The sequence below is a fragment of the Paramacrobiotus metropolitanus genome, unplaced genomic scaffold (genome assembly GCF_019649055.1).
Source record: "Paramacrobiotus metropolitanus isolate TYO unplaced genomic scaffold, Prichtersi_v1.0 Parri_scaffold0000092, whole genome shotgun sequence".
NCBI lineage: Eukaryota > Metazoa > Tardigrada > Eutardigrada > Parachela > Macrobiotidae > Paramacrobiotus > Paramacrobiotus metropolitanus.
In genome coordinates, this window is record NW_026570312.1 from 464,073 (window position 1) to 486,321 (window position 22,249).

A 22,249-nucleotide genomic window follows, 5' to 3' on the forward strand; every position below is an offset into this window, starting at 1 on the left:
TCATTCTTTATGCAGTTGCACCACTGAAAATTGGAAATAATTGTATGCATAAGGAATACGGTTTTCGTATTTTTGTGCGGTATACATTTCGTAAGGTCACTGCACTTACCGTTAATGCTGCTGTGACAGGCTTCGCCGACTGCGTCACGGACTCTCGGGTAATTACCCGTAACGCAGTCCCCGAAGCCTGTATGCTTATAAGTTATAAGCGTACGTGTTTCCATGGCGTCAGTTTTAACGTCGCATTTACATACAGTACTGGGGACTTCCGCAGGTGTTTTGTCCCTGACAAGGCAGTCCATGAATGCAAGCGGCACTAGTTTGCATCGACGGACTGCCATGTCATGGCACTCGTCTGCATTCATGGATACAACTGGCTGCGATAATAAAATTACAGCACTTTATAATATTGTAAAAGAATATCAGTTGTCTCACTTGTCGCTGGTGTTCCTGTTGTGCCCCCTGTTGGGTGTCATAATATGCCTAATCGTTGCTGCAACATGTACACTGAGAAGAACGGTTACAACCACAATTATGCGCCCCATTGTATTATAATAACTTAAACAGGTAATTCAGATATGACTGTTGTTGCCATTCTGCTTGTCCCTTTCGGTCACTAGAAACTGGTTTTTATTCACAATTACCGCTTGATAAGCACTATGTTATTGCGGTCCTGAAGTGGGTAGAAAAATATAACTGGAGCAATACCGCTGCGTCAGTACTTTCTCGTGAATTTCCAATGAAAGCGATCACAGTTTGCTGCGCCAAGTACTTTTAATTATAAAGCTAGGCTATCGGCAGTAATTCAAGAACTTTCCAGAGAGGATTGCAGGAAATCTGTTCAGGAACGCTTGAAAAGTGTTGAGCTACGCACGATAAGGGCATAACCAGTTTAGGCAAAAAGCGAAATTTTTTCGAGTCTGCGAGGTCTTTTACAGGAATCAACTGAGCAAAACCGCTTAAACAAGCAAGAAAAAGGAACATGCCCCTTCTTGAAACAGTAATTTAAATACGTATTTTGAATTTTATAAAGTAAGAAAGAAACCCCTGAAGGGGAAATTCACTGGCAAAGCATGCTACCAGTTTTTGAGTTCAAAAAAAAGGAAAGATCCTAAAAGAAAGTTAAAGAAACCTTTAATTCATAAAATCAGAGTAAGAAAGAATTTCTCCGGCCGGATATAACAAGGAGTGTTTTTATTAATTTAATGGAATGGAATGTTTTTTTATTAATTTTATTGGATTTTTCAAAGCACTAACTACCAATCGGATAACCTTTTTTTCACTGTACGCACCGCCAACTCTGAATTTTTGCATTTAGTGCAGCAGTACAGTCTGCACTCTGCACCTCGCAGCACCCTGTTCCTGACCTGACCTGTTTCTGTCTTTGTTGTACCTCTTATGCATTAACCTATAGAAATACTCGTAACAGTACGGGTGTGCATTGTAGCGCCACAGATATCTAAGTTATGAATTCGTTAAGGCTTAAGAGTTTGTGTTGTAATAAAATTCTTTGGAAGTAGGTATGTACTATACAGAGTAAGGGTTGACTTAACACGAGGTTCCCAGTGGTTCGGTCCCTTTGCGGTAACTCAAATAACACGGTATAACACGACTTTACGTCAAACGCACTTGAAGAGATATCATGAAAATGATTTTGCTACACTACAAGATTTTTCCACAACGTCGTTACACAGGCCCATTAAAATAGTTTTTACAAATTATCCGGCTGATGAAAGAAATCGGTCTCTGTGATGTAAAGATCAAATTAATTATGAAATACTACTTTTAGTCAACGTTTGTGCCGAGGCTGGCCGTTTCCCACGCATCCGACACTGCTAAAAATGCATTTCCCGGTGCCGATCTGGGCTGCAATTAAGCATCCGGTGCCACCGGACCGGAACAGTGAACAGTTGCTTGTCCGGAAGGGACGCTCGAGATTCCTGAAGATGCCAGTGCAAACGCCCAGAAGTTTGTGCAGCAGAGAATTGACGCGATTAAATTCTTGCAGCTTTTTTACAGTCATTTGGCCTGTGTAGTTGAACGCGCCGCTCATTAAAGATATATATTTTCAGCTGCCAACTCTTCTATTTGGGAAATGCCTTGTGGATTGTTTGCGCCGGTCACAGTAAATTGTCGGTGCATGATGTAATAAGAAAAAATAGCAGAAGCGACCAGTGGCTTACATAGCAGAAGTACACGCGTTGCTTGTTTTGGCTCACAAAGGTTGAGTAAATTAAATATACTGCAAGCCAGTCTGATAAGCGGTTTATATTGTTGAAACGGTTCCCAGCGTGTTAACGACCTCAGTCGCTTTGGAGAAAATTAAGCTGTTTTGAAGGTCAATCTGATAGCGAATAAACATTTTGTTAGTGCGGCTAACAGCGTTTTTTACGCTTTCAGATTAAAAATCCGTTGGATACGCATTGTATTTGTAACAATTTTCAGTTTGATGATAAAGGATCTTCAGTTTAGAAACGTTACAGAAAGTGCAACGAACTGGTGGGCTGCATGCGTACATGTATCGTGTTCCCGGGGAAATTCTGCTTAAAGGCGCCAGTATCTTACTGCAGCTACGGCATTTCCATTATAGTAAGTATGTATTTCGAAAAAGCTATCCTGTACGGCTGTACCCGCTTTTTCATTTCGGATAATTTTATTTTGTTGTGCGTCTTTAGAGACGGGATTATACGGCCCTCCGAGTGTCCTTCGGCCGTCATAGTCTGGAGGCCGAGGAGGCCACTACCCGATACGATAATATCATAGCCGTGGAGCACAAGATGCCTTTCACTGCCATCCAGACTTAAATTGGATTTCGAAGCGAAATGGGCTGTGTCTGTTTTATCTGACTCAGGTAAATCAGACAAAGGTCATTCCGCGGCCAAATCCACCGCAAGTCTTAATGTAAATCACCGTAGCTATAATAAAGACCAAGCCGGTTTAACTGCTGCTGTAGATTCCTTGCTGGTATCAGCTGCTGTTTTAGTAGATTGTTTAAAATCTACCATACCACGATCTAGCGGTATGTCATAATTTGAATTTATATGGTATATATCCATGATCTCTTTGAAGAGCAAATTGTCAGAAATACACCATTCCTAGGATTCGGTTGAAAGATAAAGCTATACCTTTAATAAGTATCATGGTACCAGTACGAACTATGGACCAGAACAAAACAGCATTTACAAAAGAAACACTTCCTCTATGCTATCCTGATCGGGGATCGTGCCCATTACACAAATCGCATTTCCCCGTTGTATTTGCATAGATATTCGCTGTTTAAAAAACTCTTTCGCCCGCTTTTGACCAGTTGAAGTCGCAATACCGTTTGAAAGATTATTTACAATGGCAATAAAACCAATTTTCGTCCGCTGCCAATATCTGGACACACTTTAATTACCGTAAAACCTGAATCAAGAACGCATTATGCATTATTTTATTGTGCATACAACGGTTAAATGTGTTTAACAATAAAAGTGATTTATTTAATTGCAACTCTCGAGCACGAACTTCGAAAAGACAGACAAGTGAATCGAATGCATGGTGCCAAATTCGTGTACATTATACTTGTACGAGTTATACTCGTAGTAACATAATCATATTAATGGCTAATATGCAGTGAATGTTAAGTTTAATTTGTGTTTTAGTTCGTTTTACAGTGTGGACAAGAATCACCGTTATCATCGAGCAAGGTACTCGTACATATGTGTAAGCCGGTACGTTAAGTGGTGGATATTGTTGAAGCGGTTAACAGCGTGCTAACAACCTCAGCCGCTGTGTAAATCACGCTGTTTCAAAGGTCAATTTGATAATGAAGAAACAGTGTTAGTGCGGCCAGCAGCTCTTCATTTTGCGATGGAAAAATATCGAAAACCAGTTGGATATATACTTCTGCTGCATGTGTTAGACTGTCCCACATTGCTAACCAGTTGTTAAAACGAAGTGTTGAGCTGCTTGTAAAAAGGAGCTATGCTTCTTGAATATCTTTGCTTAAAAGTCTCCCAATCTTAGTGCCGCTGCGTCCGCGTCCTGTAAGAATGACCATAAGAGACGCAGCTCCCTTTAGTAACGGAAGCAAGGTACGGGTAGTCATGTGGAACTGATGTGAGGAATCCACGTGATTACCCGTACCTCACTTCCGTCGACGGCATCTTAAACCGACAACAAAATAGGCGCGACATATTAGTACGTAACTCGCAGTATTTCCAAAACTCGGTTTTACTCGCATGAATAGCGCTAAATTTTAACAGAGGGAATTTCCTTCTGTGCGGTACGATATAACTTAATTTAGTTTACTATCTGTTTACGCGTACGGTTAGTATTACACTGTTTAGAGTTATTCATCTTACCATGAAATTCAATATGTAAGGTCATACAGTGCATTGCAGGTAGAATAATACAACGGAAAACAATGAAACAATCATCCGCAACAGATACACCCCAATCACAACAAGAAAAATTCCTCTACACTGTCCTGCTCGGGAATCGTGCCCATAACGCGTACCGCATTCCCGCGCTGTATCTGTTTAGACAAGCGCTGCCGAAAAACTCTTTGGCTCGTTTCTGGCCAGTGGCAGAAATTAGGCAGCTTCCAACCTTGTCCACAAGTTTCTTAGTGCCACCGCTCCAAGGTCCGTGAATTTCGAACGCCGCCGCAACGAAATCGTATCGTGGCATCAGCCAGCTGTGCTTCGATAACTTTCCCCTTTCGGCTTGCTCCGCAGCGGCTCCAGCGTCCACGGAGGTGCGATCAATATAGGAAGCCTCGAGTGTGTCAACGCAGGTAACATCTACAGCCAGTGGTTTACCTCGTGCCCATGGTACTAGAGTGATGACGTCCGGCCTTTTGTTATCTTTACCCGACAGGCCCTTTGGCTCCATTCTGGCTGGAAAGCCCACTGTCTTAAGGCCCCTGGCGATCTCGCCGCTAATACCGTCGTGCCTTGGCAGTCTTCCTGCAAAGCGCTTGCAGCGAAGTCCATGCCGGCCCAACTCATCGACTTGCATGCCGCATACGCAAGCGTGAAGAGTAACAATAGGCGCTCCCAACCGTAAAGCAACGCTGATTCCGCGTTTTGAAATAGGTTTCCGAGTCAAGCAGCGGGAAGTGCGTGAATCCAGATACCGGATTCGGGTACTGATACAGCTTTGAGATGCGCGACCTGATCCAGTGATCCACGCAATTAGGCTAATTTGGAGAATGTCGGAAGTGTAGCGGGCGTGCCCCATGCTAGCACTGAGCACAGTTTTGAGATCAGTGGGCTTAACGAAGAAGCCGAAGCCAAGTAGGCTGGGGGAGCTAGCTCCTCGGTACGTCTGATCCCCAAACCACCCAGGCGGAGGGGCATGGATGCTTGCAGCCATGTCGGGTAATCCATTTGGACATTGGTTATGCGCTCGACTGCGTCGCGAAACAGCTGGTCCAACCTATACATCTCTTCCGGGATCATCCATGCGAGTGAAGTACGTAAAATATGCACGACTTTTGGCACACCCAGACAGTTTTTAAGTAAAAACAATGCCTGGTGATTAGGTATAAGGCGCAGTAGTGTGCACATTAACTCCAGTTCCTCCATCTTTTTTGCGATCATCGGTACCACTCCTGATGGCAACAGAGAAGATTCCAGTAGATTGAGCTGGTCAGCCGGCACAACTGTCAGATCAGGGAATATTCCATATATTTGGAGTAGAAATTGTGCGGCTGTTTCGAGTACATAGCCTTGTAACTCGAGAGCGCCAGCGCTTTAGTTATTTTTCATATTTATTCTATCTATGAATTGTTGTACTAGCGTTTGCATTTTTGTTAACTGGACGGCCACTAAAGAGCTTTTTAAAGCTTCTACCAACATGAAAAATATTAATTTCGGGAATAGAATTAAATAATTATTGCCAAACAAGGTGATAATATAACCGTGTTGACCTTTTCTAACGGACCTATAATTCTGGCTCTAGGACTCGAGTAGGGTATCAGTCATTTGAGTTTTGTACTACAGAGTAAAAGCTTGGAATTTTTATCTCTTTGCAGGTACATCGGCAGTATTGAAAGTGGAATAGAACTGATCGAAACGGACGCTTTGACACGATACAAATTCGATCCAGATGACGCCAGTGTTCTTGATGAGCAGCGCGATGTGGAGAAAGTTTCCTGCACGACCATGTGTGAGCTATATATTCGCAAGGTACGTGCAGCTCCATAATGCAATGTTAGAAAAAAAAAACAGAAATCACTTAGTAGAAAACCGTGCAACTAAAGATAACTCCACAGTGGAATTATCTTTAGTTGCACGGTTTTCTACCAAGTGGAATTTCCACTGTATAATTTAATTGCAGATCGATGCAGGAAAAAGCATCTGCTGGGCGCATCATCTCATCCAGCACAGTTTCACAAAAGAGCCAGCTGCTCGCCCCATTGTCGTTTTCCGCATGATACGAGCCTAGCGTAAAGAAACTAGTGAAGTACTCGCTCAAAGATATCAGCAATAAGATGATTACACGAAGTAGTTGGCAGACGGCAGTTAGGTGCTTTTAAGGCCAAGGCTAGTTCGGCTTAATTGAGATGAAGAAGGCCGGTTTTATCGGCCTTCTTCTATTGTCTTCGGTGTTTACTTTCATTCCACTGACCATTGCCCGGTTTTATGGTTGTTAGTAAAACAAAAGATGTGGATCTCAATTCTGCGTTCTGCATTGCTTTCATCGCAGGTCCGATAACTTGCATAAGCGTTTGTAATGGTGAGCCGGGCCAGTCACTGCTTGCACCATCATTCAGTTTAGGCAGCTAACTTGAAAAATTCATATTTCATAACCCTGCAGTTTTATAACTTTGATAATGCTGCCATCTAATAGAGCAGTCTTCATTCTATATAGCCGCTTCTTTTTGCAAAACGACACCTTATGATTATAGCCGTACTAGCCATGGCCTTAAGCAAGCTTTGAACCGTGTCAATTTTGTTTAAGGAGTCTTTTCTGTCTATCTGCACTCGTACTTTTCGATTTTACTATTTGGCCAGGTTTAAAATCCCAGCTAGAATGTCACCCTAGCCGGAAACGGGCTACCTGCTCCACGATGAATAATATTAATATAATCTGTTTAAGCTGTTAACTTGTGCATGCCAAACAGCACTTGATACGTAAACATTACTGCGAAATAATAACATGATTTTATTATCGCTCAGCAAAAAATACGTACCAGAATTCCTATCCCACGACTGCACAGGCGAAATTAACATTCTTTATGTTGACTTTAAGCTGGTGCTAGTGAGTCGCTGGGGCTAAGTCAAACAACAACATCGTGCTGTAAATCAAAGCTTATTCATTAAATGGTAAGAAAAGGGGAATTAAAGTATCTCAATTCTCATCCATCATTCGGTCATCCATCTCATTCATCATTCGGTTTGTCCAGAATTAGGAGTATTGTACCGTACAATACATCAGATTTTTAGAGCCCTTAATTAAGGGACTGGGTTCAGTACATGACACCAATTTCGTGTACATCCACGGCAATTTTCGCTGTCGCGAACTCCCAGACGCGTTTTTGCATTGCTTTATGATATTTTGTAGCCAGATAGCCAGAGGATTTGTTACCGTAGGCATGAAATCTGTTTTCGCGTGCATCATTCGACTGCGGAGTTATCAAGATAACAAAATTCCAAAAAGTTTAAATGTATTCACGTGTACCAAATTTATCCAAAAGTCTCATTATGGACCGCTCTATTTCAAATTTTGCACGTAAATGCACATAACCATAAAGATTGTTACACCGATCCAGACTTCCACTATTTTTTCCGAATTTTAAAATAATTTTCAAAATGTTTGAAATTCAATTCAATTTACAATTTGAAAAACATGCTAGAACTTGGGATAGGTGTAAGAACGATCTTCATGGTTATGAGAATGTTTCTTCATCCATGTTATACTGTGTAATAATTATTGAGATGTACGTATTGATCACGTTTCCTTGTCCACAAAAATTAGGGAAATTTGTAGAAGACAGTTATTGTGGCACCTCGAAGCCCGATATCCCATTGGCTTTGGCTGGGTTGGAGATGTAACGCAGTGCAGAATTTGTCTAGAATTTTTCCGCATAAGCGCTGAAAATCCTAAGATTGATACTGTGTATTCACCAAAAGAATACTTGAAAGATAATTATTTTCCCAAATGCAAAAATTGCTAGTGTTGCAAGTAGCGGAACATTACTGCTGTACAGATAGTGCAATTTCCTGCAGGCATTGGTTGCGGTTTTTCTGCAAGGCAGAGCTTCGCCAACCAAAAAACCGGTTCTACTGTTATGCACAAAAATTAATGGCTATACAACTGCCGTCAACTTACTGGATATGAGCAGGCTGACTTCACTAACTGTTTTATTGAGCTAAGGGTTTTGCGGAGCACGTGCAGTATTTGACAATGGTTTTCTTTAAGTTGCTTTTCTGGTGTAACGCCATAGCGGGTATCATCGCGAACTGGGATGATCGCGACTATCATGATGACTGGGATGATGTGGTTGTCGACCTACCCTATGGTGAGTCATGAGCAATCATCGGTTAAATTACGTACTTTTGCTTTTGACCGGAAGTTTCTACTAGAAACTTTCTAGTGCTTGCCTTAACTTGAAAACGCATGGCTGCAAGTGCAAGCTGTGTACGTAATAGTTTTTCGGCCTAACTTCACTGTTTTTCATTGTTTGCGGAAACACTCTTTCCCGTGCGTGGCACATTGCTGTCTGAAATCATCCATAAAATAGAAGTAAGTATTTCTTGCACCAGGTTTTTGAAAAACAGGAGCACACCAGAAAATCGAGAAACCTTGACTGACCGTGAAAGAAAGGGCGCGCCAGTTGTGCTCTTTGCTTACGTATTTTGTGAACAATTGTTGGAGCTGTGCCTGCGCTACACAGGAACGCGGCGGAAAGCACACACCAAAATGAATAAAATTGGCACAATTTTATTAATAAGCGCTTATGAATGACAAAATCTATCGGCCCAGTTTGGGCAAAGGGACAAAAAAACTATGGCTATCCTAAGCTGTCACTTACTACGTAATATTTAATGGGCAATAGCCACCACGATAACAATGACTGCAAGCGCCGGTACACTACTTAATAGTTAAAATTACTACGTTGCTTATAATATTATGTATTTGGAAACGCAGCCTGAACTGAAGGCTGAAGGTAATTAAAATCCACGATTTCTGCGCTCATTAGCTGCAGACCATATTATTCCACAATAACCCATGCTCAGCTCATTTGTATCAAATGTCAAAAACATCAAACATAACACTAAGAACATAATTACAGACTGGGAGATGCGCATGGACCCGGCCACGATGCAAACACATTTAGCAAACACGAGTTCAGGCGCATTTCTGCAAGACGACATCATGTATGCGGATGACTTTGGCAATCAAAGCAACAGAGATATCATTGCGCGTAAGTTCAACGCGTTTTTGATGCCTAGATCAAGCCCGAAGTAATGTGGTGATGTGGTAATGGATAAATACCTTTACTGTATGGGCTTCCGAGCTACAGCAGCTTTACTTTAACTTAAGATGAAAAAGGGCTTAGTTTATGCATGTAATCATTTATAGCACTGACTATGTCTGTTGAACTACTTCCCACAGAAGTTAGCCGGCTCAGGCTGTGGCCCAACGGAAAAGTTCCTTTCCAAATAAGCAAATTATTTGGTAATTATGCCAGTTTATGTGGTATTTTACGGACTTTATGTATGTTGCGGACGTTCGTAATCTGCGACTCCTTAATCACATCGCAATTAAGTAACCTCTTATTGTACTTGTTTCAAAGTTCAATTGTTCTAGCTGCTCAAGATCAGTTTATTATTCAACATTCTATCTCGCTGATCGAGGCAAAAACGTTCAGATGCGTGACGTTCACAAAAAGAACAGACGAACAGGACTACATCATGTTCCGACCGAGCAACAAGTACGGTTGCTTATGAAATGGCTAACCGCGAATCTTCACAGATGCAATTCGTTGAGTCGAAGTCAATTATGTTAACAGATAGGCTCAAACTCAGAGAACAAGCAGTCGAAATTACTTGAAACCAGTGTCACCTTTAGTCAGTGAAAGGCTATTACGTAAAAGGATGCCAGTTATTATTATTATTATCAGTACCAATTTGCAGTTGCTCCTCTTTCGTGGGATTTCATGGCGGAGCGCAGGCTATATTCTTAGATCCCCGACGCTGTATCCAGATAGGAAGAGTGCAGCACGAGATCCTGCATGCACTGGGCCTCTATCACGAGCACAGTAGACCGGACCGCAATACCAGCATAATACTCTATGAAGACCAAATACAGGAAGGTCATGAAGCAGACTTTCGAATTATTCCCAACATGCCGACATTTGGAACGGCCTACGACCTGGAATCGCTCATGCATTATGGGCCATATGATTTCGCCAAAACCGACCACGAGGTCATGATCCCTAAATATTCCGGGAAATCCTATCGCATGGGCCAACGGCTGGGATTAAGTGTGCGCGATGCGGCCAAGTTACGCACCGCCTACCGATGCCAAATTGAGCAGGAGGACGGCATGGACCAGCCGGTTTCCCCTTTGCCCACATTCTCTGGCGAAGCTATGAGTCCAGAACAGTGTGCTGTGCAGTTCTCCGACAACTGCAGGCCGAAAATTGGCAGTCGAGATAACTGCTCTTTTATCCTGTCGCTGGAAGTTCGATGCCGCGGTAATGCCAGTGCAGAAGAAATCCACGTCGTGGCCACTGCTATGGCGGCACCGCCGCTCCGTGCTATCCGGGTGGCATTGGTCGAAGACCAGATCGAAGCGTTAGCGCTCGCTCCGGTGGCGGAGCAGGTTGTAGTTCTTCTTATGATGTACTGCTCGGCTCGCGATCCCACATCGAAACTTCCGGGGCTGGCGTTTACGAATTTGCTGGAATTCGTCCTGGACAGCTGCTCTAATGTGGTAATAAAACGGAGTGATTTTCAAATCTCACTGAAGCTGAGATCCATTATTTTTTCCAACGTGACAATTGTCTATCTGGAAGACGGTACTTTCAACAATTTACCAGATCTCCAGATCGTGGCGTGGCATAAGGATCTTCCACATACTTTCGGCAAAAGTAACCACGAAGGACGCCGGTTCGTCCTTAACTCTTATCAAGAGTACGATTCCGGCCTTGAAATGCAAGGATTCTTAAAACGATTACACTGTGATTGTCAGTTCGCATGGTTGAGAAAATGGCTAGCGCAGAATACGGCACTTAAGCGTTCAGTAAAGCCCGGAGAGGTTTACATGTTGGCTGGTTATATGGGCAGCTTCGGACTACAGGCCACTGACGTGTTTCTTCCTGTGGATTGTGCTGCAGAACCATTTCCCTGGAACCTCGACATGATTGATCCTACCCAAACGGCATTCTCCCGCAATGAACCACGATGTCAAAAAAAGCCAGCTAACGTTACATACAACAATTACAAGCTACTGCGAACGTTCTCTTCAGATCCGATCGATGTGGAGCAGTGTTTCCTACAGTTCAGTAGGACCTGCGCACCGGATGCATCCAGATTCCCTTCCGCTGACGATCTGATAGAATACTGCCTGATGAGCTACGTAGCGAACATAACCGCTTTACAAATTAACTGCGCTGGTCTCTCTACCACACTGCGAGAAGTGCAAGATATCGCCTTTTCTTTCGCGAAACCTCCCTTGCGAGCCGTCGAACTGCTGTTAACCGACGGAGGTCACGTCGTGTACCATGCCTTCTCTCCGATCCGAGCGCAGGTTCTCGTTCTTAGCTTGTTCGACTGCGTTGAATCCCGCACAACCGATAAAATATCGAGTCTGGGATTTGGCAATCTAAGGCGGCTGACGCTGACAGGTTGTCGGGACCTGGTCATTGAGGCTGAGGATTTTATCACGGTTCCCCATATTCAGATGCTGCTCCTATCAAACTCCACGGTAACGGGAATGACGGAGATGACCTTTAGCCAACTATTACATCTGGAGGTACTTTCTGTGGAATTCGAAATGAACAGGATGCGTGATAAACTGTTGTTGGATAAGCAATTTGTTGATTACGTACACAACCTCCACTGCAGCTGTCAGTTTGCTTCGTTCCGGAAATGGCTACAGCAGCGCTTCATTGATAAAATGAAACTCTGGCACGCCGATGAGATCTTTTTTAAAACCTGGACCGCACAGTCGGTATGCCGAAACCGTGTTATATCCGACAACGGAGCGGTTATAATGCTGCAGGATAACGAAGGATTCTTCCGCGAGGATTACCACAAGTGGATCTGCTTGGCTAAAGAAGATTTGTATTTACCGGTGGACTGCGGCATTGCAGAGTTCACTAACGCTTGGTTATCTGCGGATTACAGCATAACCAATTTTTCTGTCAACGAAACAACATGCAAAAAATCCATTGTAACAGAATGCCCAGGCTTAAATTGCCTATTCACGCCACGCCCACTGACATCGAAGAGCGACAGAAAATTCTATGGCGCTTATACGAAAGGTGAATGCGGTTTATTAAAAGCGGCAATTTAAATTATACCTTTCTTCCGTACATGTACTCGTACATTGTTTCGTTTTTGTTTTTGGAGAAATAACATGGAATTCATAATTTCTAATGTTTTTTTTAAATCATAATTTCTAATGGTACGAATCTTTTAGTCGTAATCTATTTTCTTGCATTTTATATTTTTTGAATTTTAATAAACCAACTTGCTAATGCCTGAATCTTGCCAGTTTCCTTACTAAGAACATATCATTCGAGCACTAAGCGAATGACTGACAAAGTTTGTCAGACAAACTTGTCAACTCTAACGACGAAATGAACTTTCTAATTTTTCCCCGTTGATTTTAGCATATCGAAAGCACACTTGCTCAGGCAGGTTGCCGCAGTCACACAACCCGGCAAACGTAACAGTTGCTACAGTTTTTTACAGTGGCTGCAGTGATTAAAGGTAGAGCCACGAAGTGATTAAAGGTAGAGCCACGACGATGTTATGTTGCCTTATAGACTGGATGATCAACATCAACCAGCAAGTGACAAGAGAGCGCAGATCGGAATTCACGACACTGGATGATACAGCGACATTTCATCATTATGACGACCAGGCGCTTAACAATAATTCGGCACTGCAGGATGCAGGTCGTCTGCCCGATAACGGTATTTGGCCGCAGAACGGCAAAAACATTCCATACTCAATTGACGCTAATTTTGGTAAGTGCATTAAGAAACGCTAACTATTCCGCGCTGTACAGCCATTAAATTCTCAGAAACGATAACTATTCCGCGCCTGTACAGCCTTTGGAAAGGTTGTACATGCGCGGAATAGTTACACAGCGGAATTCCGCCGTATAAGTATTAGCTCGGTTATCTGCAAACTGCAATAATGCAAACTTGGCACAATAACATTCACTTTGTTCACAACACAATGCCACCCATCAGGTAAATCTATGTTTTTATATGTTTATTACCGTAACGGCCGAAAGTCGTGTCACTGGAAATACTACCCGTATTTTACTGTGAAACTTACAATTAGATGCGGTTGATCAAGCGGAAATTCTCGATGCACTCCATGCGATTGAGTCTCGCACCTTGCAATGCTTAACCTTCATCAGAAGAACGAACGAAGATGACTGGATTGCGTTTTTGAAAACAAATAAGAAAAGGTATGCTTGGCATGTCGCGAATTAAATTCTCTTTTGCACTGGTAGTTGGTGCGGCACGAAAATTCTGCACCTGCTAAATTCTCAGAGGTGCAACATCGATTTGTTAATAACAGGTTATGGTGTATATTTAAGCGATTCAGATAAAGACTACGACAAGAAGGTGGAGGCACTTTTATGTGCACGTCCAACCAGTGTAGCATTAGCGCCGCCAAATACACCGCATGGGAACAGTGAACTACTTTGAACACGAGGGTAGCATTAGCCGGACACTGGACCGTACGGTTTTGTAATTTATCATGATCACTCGCTTTCTGCCGATGAGTCATAAATACCGTAGATACGAAGTACACGGCTGTTTAGGGTAGCCGTCGCAACCGCTGTCAGAAATGGTGTTATTAAGTAGAAAATTCGGAAGAGGCGTGCGCGAAAGAGAGTTGCGAGGCAAAGCTGGAAGTAAGCCAAACGCTCGTCGGAGAATGGTCCGCCATTGACTGGTGGATCCTGTGATGAATTTGAAGCATCTACTGCTTCCGTATCACGCCGCTCCGTTGCGTTCCGTATTACTGCTTCCGTTTTTTACTGCTTCCGTAGGTGTCAGTCACATGTGGGCAAGCAAGGTGGCCAGCAGAATATAACTTTATCCTACGCCTGCGTCACCCGCGGGACTATCCAACATTTGGTTCTGCATGCTCTCGGCCTCTTCCATGAACACCACCGCCCGGATCGCGATGACTACGTGGACATTTACTACAATCACACTGACCTTCTCCCCACTGATATCATGTTGCGCAGATTCCCAAACATGTCGACGTATGGAACGGATTATGATCTGGAGTCGATCATGCACTATGGTGTGTACGATCTGGCCGATCCACGCCATCCCAACCGACCGGTGTTCGTTCCCAAAAACCTACCAAAAGGGAAACGCGTCAAACTGGGCCAAAGGCGCTCGCTCAGCGCTAAGGACATCGTCAAGCTGTGGACGGCGTATAACTGTACCATCCAGAAGGACCGGCCGTTGGGCGTCGAACCCGTTCCGGATTTCCAACGCACTAGGCTGTCGTTAGCGCACTGTCAGACCTTGACAAAGCTGAAATGCTGCAACATATCCGCGCTAAGCTGCAGCCAATCAAAAACTATCCGATTGTTATGCGACTTCGACACAACCAGTAGAGACTGGAAGGACGTTTCGACAACGATAGCCACGTTTCCTTTACATGCGATCACCTTACATTTATTTGACAACCATGAACTGCGGAGCGGCGGAAGCGCTACACGCACTTTTGATCCGATTCGGCGGCAAATTGTTCTGCTGACGTTCAGCTTCTGTACGGGTGTGTACTCCGCAGCCCTTATATCGTTACTGCGTTTCGCTAATCTGGTGAACTTCACGGTGAGGTTCTGCTACGAAGTGGTCATAAGGAAAATGGATTTTATTGGGCTGGATCGGCTGGAAATCGTGATCTTCAGTTTCAGCACCATACAGAGTTTAGAATGGGACACCTTTAGCATTTTACCGGCACTGAGAATTCTCAGTCTGGAGAACAACATATACACCAATAGGAGTATGCGAATACGGCAAAATAACGTCAGTTATATGGGAGTGGATCAGCGCGTTGCCTATATTCGGAGACTGCATTGCAGCTGTGATTTTGCCGCTTTTCGTTTATGGAGAAATGCCAATAAGAATCTACTGTTTAATGTGCTTGAGGGAGAAATTCATTACATTGACGGCGTTATGCGAAACGATGAAATTGCCGCGCGAGAGATTTTTTATCCAGTTGACTGCCTTGCTGATCCTTTTCCAACTGTGGAAAGCGCGTTTAACTATTCTCAAACGAATTATTCCATAAACGAACCACGGTGTAAGTGCAAAGTTTTGGATTTTTTTTAGTCTACTAGGGCAGTTTTTTCAGGCCGTGGTTAACAAGCAAACATTTCCAAGACTGTACAAATGCCTAGACTACACTAATCCCATTCTGCTGTTTTCTTAAGGAAAATGTCCGGATTCAGATACTAAAACGTTCGCTTTCAGGCACTCGGAACACTTTTTTGTACTACTTTATGTCATTTTAAAGCTAAATGATTTGCATACTTTGTCCGGGAAACCTTTTACTCGCGCAGCATCCGGTTGCCGAGATATTGCGAACCAATATAAGCGCAAAGTTTAAATGCATCGTTGTGTACCAAAAGTATGGTTATGACCCGGTCTTGTTGAAACTTTGCTGTAAGTGTACACCAATGAGGTTAAGATTATTAACATAGTGAATTCACCGTTCTGTACTTTAGGCGGTTTGCCCTCAGCCGTTGAGCGGCCCAACCAAACTGAATCTACCAAAATACCGATTCAGAGACCGGAAACTGCTGGTACCGTAAATTACCAAAACAAATAATTTTTATCTGTTAAAGAAATCCTGCTCCGAGTTAATGCTTTTATACAGTTTTTTGTAGGTCGGAACCACTCGAATCCTTATCAAGATAGCGAGGGTATCAGCCAGTTAACGGACTGATCTACATGTGACGTGCATTTCATTTTTGAAGAACACCTTTTTTTGTCTAGAATGGCCTCTCTTGTTCAATACTTCCATGCTTTCGCACCGGTTATTCACGACACCGAGCCCGGAAAAAGGTTGGCCTAGTTTTTGGTGTATTTTGTATTTGGCTGTTTCCCGCTATACATGAGTCATAGAGACGGACACTTACCTAGACACTACAGCCGCCGCCAACCAGCAAGCTGACTCGGGCAAATGGTTGTATTCTTGCCTGGGTGTACTGGCCGTGCTGGTTTCCATTCCCGTTATATATTTTATTTGGCGCTGGTCAAAAGAGCACCGTTCCAGTACCAAGAATCCGGCCTCGACGAATACTGATCGTTATTCTGCCGACAACGGATATCCTATGGGATCTCCAGCTGAAGCGGATCAGTCCATGGAACTATCGGTTCGGAGTCGGGACGACAAAGAGGGTTCCATAAGTTCAGCTTCCGACATAGTCGAAGCTGCGCAACTGTTAGGTGTCGCACCGGCTGCTGACACTAGCTCCTTAGAGTCTGCATCTGGTGTGGATAAAATGGCGAATACAGAAAATTAACCTTACGCTCATTGGGAAATAAGAGAGAATTTTGCTATCTACTCTGTACCAGGGGCAGCAGCTATACTGGTGCAAGGCTGATCTTGACCAACACTGTGGCAATAAAATTAAAGGATTTCGTTTAGTACCTGGATGATGAGTATGGTTCAGACCTGGACACTGGGCAGTCATGGCAGACAGTCATGCAATCACCGTTAGAGTTACGAGTTACAGGGAGCGTCCGAGTTACACTGTCCATGCAAGTAAAATCGAGTTTTGAGTTATACGGGGAGTTACGCTACGATAAAAAATACAAGTTATATACAAGTTTTAGGCGAGTTGCGCTAGAGCCAAGTTTTTTGGGGCAGCGAGTTACTGTACGCTACAGAGTTACGTTAAACCTCGATAACTCGCAAATAACTCGCGTTAAGTTGTAGAGTTAACTGTCCGGGTCTGGAAAACAACCGTGAAATGTTTACACATATTTTTTTCGATTTACGCTTCCCCGTAATCAGCTAATACCTAACCAGAGAACGGCGCTTGTTCGGTATCGGATTACTGCTTAAGATATATGTACATACATTTTATTATGGGTAACGTCTGTGTGTTGATATCCACACCGGATGAATCACTTCTCAACAACTCCTGTCGAATGCAATTATCCCCGTTTTTTGTAGCACAGTTTTTGTAGCACAGCGAAGTATTAACGAAAGTATTTTGTCTAGAACAGCAGGAAAGCCAACTAAAATTCTTCGACGCGACCAACAAAAAGAATGGCGTTGGTTGGATTATGGCGAATGGCGAAAATAAACGGATGATCAGCGACGAACGATTTGGGCGGCTCGCGGTCGGCTGATGCTCCCAGTACGAATAAGGTCACAGCGGCGGCTTCCGTCCCGTACTCATCAATTTCTAGCAACAAGGTCAAACTGTTATCGGCTTGAAAATGACACAAATATTGAATAGGTGTCTAACAGGCGACGCAGAATAGTCACGAACGGCTGATACGATGTGAAGGTTATCTGACGTTTTTACTTTTTCTTAATAACTTTAATCAGTATGTTTTACAAAAGGCAACGCCTAGCGTTCACGAAGACGAAGAATCCATTCCAGTTAATGCAAGATGGAACAGTTCCCAAATTACTCTGAGCATTACCAAGCTGAATTTCGAGACCTAAACGTTGAAAAAGAAAACAGATGAAGCGTCGAGATGGAACAGGGCTTTCTCTCGTTCGATTATACAGTTTCTTGTCGATTTCCTTCAACAAATTACTTATCTTACATACTTATCTTGCCTACAAATTACTTCTTTCAACAACCTTTTTATTACTTGTCTTACCTACGAACGCCTTATGGAATGCATGACTGATGTGCCATCTGTTTGGGAATTTGAATGGTGCCATATTTGAGAAATCCGCTGTGCTATTATCAAACGCTTCCCTAACCCCGATCAGCAGTAACATGGCGCTTAAATCAAGATCCGCTTCCGCTCTGAACTTGGGAATATCAACCGAAACCTGTTTTTCCACGACTTTCTTCTGCAGCTCACCAAGCACACCAGCGGTCAATTTCTTCTCCAAAGCACGAAGACCGTCTTTTTTGTTAGGCAGCAAAAACAACATGGCGCCTTGGTTGTTAACGTATGGATACTCAATATATTTCACATCTAAATGTGCATCCTCCGCGTAAGGAAGCCCATAGACAAACTGGTGCATGGTGTCCACCTGGATCGTCTGTCCGGTCAGAAGAGTGAAATCCTTCTTTTTGGTTAGAAACGGCTCAAACTGCAGATCCGGCTCCCAGTTGGCTTTGAAGTACAGGGCGTTGGCTAGCACCGCAATACTGTCGTTCACCACCGCCCCGATGGGCAGGACGTCCTGGATGCGTCCGTTGGATCGGTCGGCCACCCATTTGTTGATTTCCCGGCGGGATTTTTCCGGATCCGCTTTGAAATCTTTGGACTCGGCTTGGGATTCCAAGTAGTAAACCAGATTATCTTGAAACTGTTTCTGGAAGATCATACCTTTCTGTAAAAAGATAGCGTTCACCAGACTGATGATAAAGCTGGCCCTTGGATCGGTAGATTTCGTTGAGGTGAGGTTGGCCATGGAAGTGGAAAATGCGGTAAGTAGTGCATCAACGTCACTGCGGAAGTACTGATCAAAACGGAAGCTCTTGGCCAGGTTGGACTTGGTCGAACCGGATGAGCCGACGTAGAGCAGCGCGCTGGCATACAGAATAGACACGGGGGATAATGCCAGATTGCCAGTGGGTTGCAGCCGGATAGCGGCGTTGTACAGCTGGGCGACGTTGGCGTCCAGCAGCTGGTTAAATGTCGAATTTTCCATCATGAACAATTAAGCGTGACCGGCTGCCATTGCCAGAAAGGTTTTACTTACTGCCTGTCTAACGTGGTCCGGATTATTAGCTACTCGGTCTGAGCGGCTGCTTAACGCATACGTAAGAAGATTTTAAGGCTGCAAAATTCCGGCGACAATTGAATCACATGCCTAACCGGTTATAATTGTGAAATCACGCACAAAATTTATTACTGCAGTTTACGAGGCTCCCTTGTGAGTGCAGTTAATCAAATCACAAATGCATCAGTATGAAGGCCATGCCTCGAGCGGATTACGTAATGTTTCGTCCAAGTGCCCCATGCACCTACCCGAGCAGGCATGCCACCGTCACTGCAGGGGATCGCCACTGCCCCTTTTGGGATTGTTGTTATACAGGTCCCTTTTCATAGTGTTAATAATTTCACTCTGGTCTCTGACTAGAAAAAAAGTCCACGCCCACGTGGGGCGTGGACCCTACTTATTATCTTCAGTCTGTCCCTACTTATTATCTGCCATGCATAGTTCTTTGCTCATATTGCGATTAGTTCGACGTAATATGGTTATGTGCAACAACATTTTTGATGTACAACTGGTTAAGCGGCTACATAATTTTATCTGCGATAATCGGTACACAGTTTCTGAAAAAGGTTCTTCATAACATCGTTACAGGCGGCAGGCCTATTTAAATAATTTTCATTATTTATCCGGCTAAGGAAAGAAACCGCCAGTACTATGGCCCGATGCACGGCGTTTGCAACGGAACATTTTAATTTAGCTGTTGTTGAAGGATGTTATGCTTATGCAGCATGACGATTACGGGAACCATCATGTGGAAGTTTCGCATGATTACCCGTACCTCGCTTCCGTCCAAGACATCCCAAAATGACAGCGGGATGTGCGCGGCATATTTGTCTATGGTAGCCTCTATGGTAGCGTATACGTAACTCGTGGTTTTATTCAGAACTCGGTTTTACTGGCATTAATTGCGTTACTCGCACGCTTCCTGTAAATCCTAACTTTAACGGTCCCGCTTCCCGATAAAGGTCAACTTCCTGCGGCACGATACATTAAAATTTTGTTTATGTGATTTACTATCTGTATGACCACTGGAAGCAGTAAACTGTCCTGTGTAATACGCCTGTTTTGGGTACATTTGGTTGTGTTCGTGTCTAGAAGAAGCCGGGCTCCTGCGGCTATTAACTTGTTGATCACTCATGCACGCCAAATGCTCGTTGCACTTTATTAATATTCCGGGAACGAATAGCGTGGACGCTAAATGCTTCCGCCCACCAGATCCGCGTCCGCGTGGGACGGATGCAGCGTAGTACGCTGCCTGAACAAAAAGGTTGTCGCTACCGGCATAAATGTGTTGATCTACAGCAGCAGGCGTCAAGCGGGGGTAATCTGCAAGTAATATGATCTGCCAGTAATATGAATGCCGGAAACGTATCGATCCCCGACAATATGCGTGTACCGAATAATTATAATGAATCATTTCATGGGTATAGTAAATTACTGTATATGCATTCCAGCCATAAGACTTTGCGGGGGAATACTGTTTCATTAAAAAAATTTAAACACTGAAAAAACAACCGGAAATGCGGAATCTGTGTTATTTCCGTCGGCACGCCGCACGTTAAAGGGCAGTGTACTGTAATGGATCATTTCCTTTGCGAACAGCCAAAGTGAAATGCTTGAGAAAAGCAGTGGAATGCACAACTCCACTGATGTGATTCACACATTTCCCGGCTTATAAAATGCCATTATTCGGTTAAAGCTGGGTCGAAAGCATCCGGCGTTTGAATTGCTATGGGAAAAGCAAGTTAACGATTTACCATGAGGAGCACTTCTTGTGATGTATGTGTAGCGGCGATGTAATACTTTATTAACCTGCTCGCTACCGAGCCAACCAGACAACTAATCGCTAAACATGGCGACAAAATCGCTTTCAGTCCCTGTGTAATGTACGTACCAACCACGACGACTACCCGTGCTGGCGGCAGGCGACACTACCAGTGAGCAGAGGTGGCATAGGCATTCGTCGAGCGGAGGAATTAGCACTCCCAGCCTATTTGGCATCGATTCACTCCGCGTCCGATTTAATGTCTAAGCTGCTACCTGATCACCCCCCCCCCCCCGTTAACACTTCCGCTGCCTTGGAATTGTGGAAAGCGAACGCGCGCCTCACTGATCTTCCTGAGCCTAACTTTAAGAAGTTACAACGGTCCTGGGACTTACCGCTGTGCAATGCATCACTATCGACTCTCCTGGACGTTTTCCGCCATGACGAAGTAAACAGGGCTCGACTCCTGGGTCAGTCGACTCCAGAAGCCGGTTTATGGCTGAATGCCTTGCCCTCGGCGCATATCGGTAACCTTCTCGATGATGAAACCGTAATGATATCGATCGGGCTGAGACTGGGAGTTGCAATCTGTGAGCCTCATCTTTGCGCTAAATGCAACAAGCCGGTCGACGTGTACGGCCACCACGGCTTGTCCTGCTCTTTTTCAGCCGGAAGACATGCTCGCCACGGTGGCTTAAACAGTATTGTGTGTAGAGCGTTGGTATCAGCTGGCATCCCCGCCAAAGTGGAACCCCGGGGAACTTCCCACACGTCAGACAGACGTCCAGATGGTTGCACCACCTTCGCTTGGAAACGCGGTATGTGCTTGGCATGGGAAGTGACATGTGTGGACACTGTCGCTATGTCACATCTGCGATCAACTTCAACGACAGCAGGATCCGCTGCCGCACAAGCGGAAGAGAAGAAAGTGCGATTTTATTTCTATCTGGAGGGTAGATATATCTTCGCACCGCTGGCTTTCGAAACACTTGGTCCATGGGGAAAGTCAGCTACCCGTTTAATGAAAGAAATCGCCAAGCGGCTTCAGCAGCACACGGGAGAGCCACGCTCGCACGAATTTCTCCGCCAGCGACTGTCACTGAAAATTCAGCGAGGAAACGCCGCTTCCGTGCTCGGAACAATGGAAGGAGCGGCGTCATTAAACGAAATTTTGTTTTCTGATTAACTGTTTATAACTGTGATGTTACCGCGTTTCAATGAAATAAAAATACAGGCGACAACAGTAGACAACAGATACGCCGTTGCTACGGCACATTAGCCATAGCCACAGGGCAACAATTCACGAGATACTTTGTACTCGTACGTCACTGTACCAGTACGTACAGTCATA

The 22,249-nt window shown here is 44.1% G+C and overlaps 2 protein-coding genes across 4 annotated transcripts; one reads left to right on the plus strand and one right to left on the minus strand.

The window, feature by feature from the left end:
• Positions 1 to 8,372: 8,372 nt before the first annotated feature.
• LOC129596550 (uncharacterized) lies at positions 8,373 to 16,818 on the plus strand. Of its 2 annotated transcripts, XM_055493866.1 has the most exons (12): positions 8,373 to 8,512; positions 9,287 to 9,418; positions 9,610 to 9,672; positions 9,805 to 9,928; positions 10,131 to 12,484; positions 12,992 to 13,195; positions 13,518 to 13,647; positions 14,239 to 15,512; positions 15,937 to 16,014; positions 16,099 to 16,134; positions 16,208 to 16,276; positions 16,355 to 16,818. In XM_055493866.1, the coding sequence occupies exons 1-12, from the start codon at positions 8,398 to 8,400 to the stop codon at positions 16,735 to 16,737; spliced, it is 4,962 nt and encodes a 1,653-aa protein (XP_055349841.1). In that variant the 5' UTR covers positions 8,373 to 8,397; the 3' UTR covers positions 16,738 to 16,818. The 2 variants fall into 2 exon arrangements, with proteins under 2 accessions (XP_055349841.1, XP_055349842.1); XM_055493867.1 differs by lacking the exons at positions 9,287 to 9,418; positions 9,610 to 9,672; positions 9,805 to 9,928 and having other exon boundaries at positions 8,386 to 8,512.
• Positions 16,819 to 16,891: 73 nt separating this feature from the next.
• LOC129596558 (leukocyte elastase inhibitor-like) lies at positions 16,892 to 19,239 on the minus strand. Of its 2 annotated transcripts, XR_008691450.1 has the most exons (3): positions 18,056 to 19,239; positions 17,298 to 17,628; positions 16,892 to 16,967 (listed from the first exon to the last, which is right to left on the minus strand). XR_008691450.1 is itself a non-coding variant. In XM_055493883.1 (2 exons), exons 1-2 carry the CDS (start codon positions 19,065 to 19,067, stop codon positions 17,459 to 17,461), a joined length of 1,182 nt encoding a protein of 393 aa, XP_055349858.1. In that variant the 5' UTR covers positions 19,068 to 19,239; the 3' UTR covers positions 17,160 to 17,458. The 2 variants fall into 2 exon arrangements, 1 of the variants encoding a protein (XP_055349858.1); XM_055493883.1 differs by lacking the exon at positions 16,892 to 16,967 and having other exon boundaries at positions 17,160 to 17,628.
• Positions 19,240 to 22,249: the final 3,010 nt, after the last annotated feature.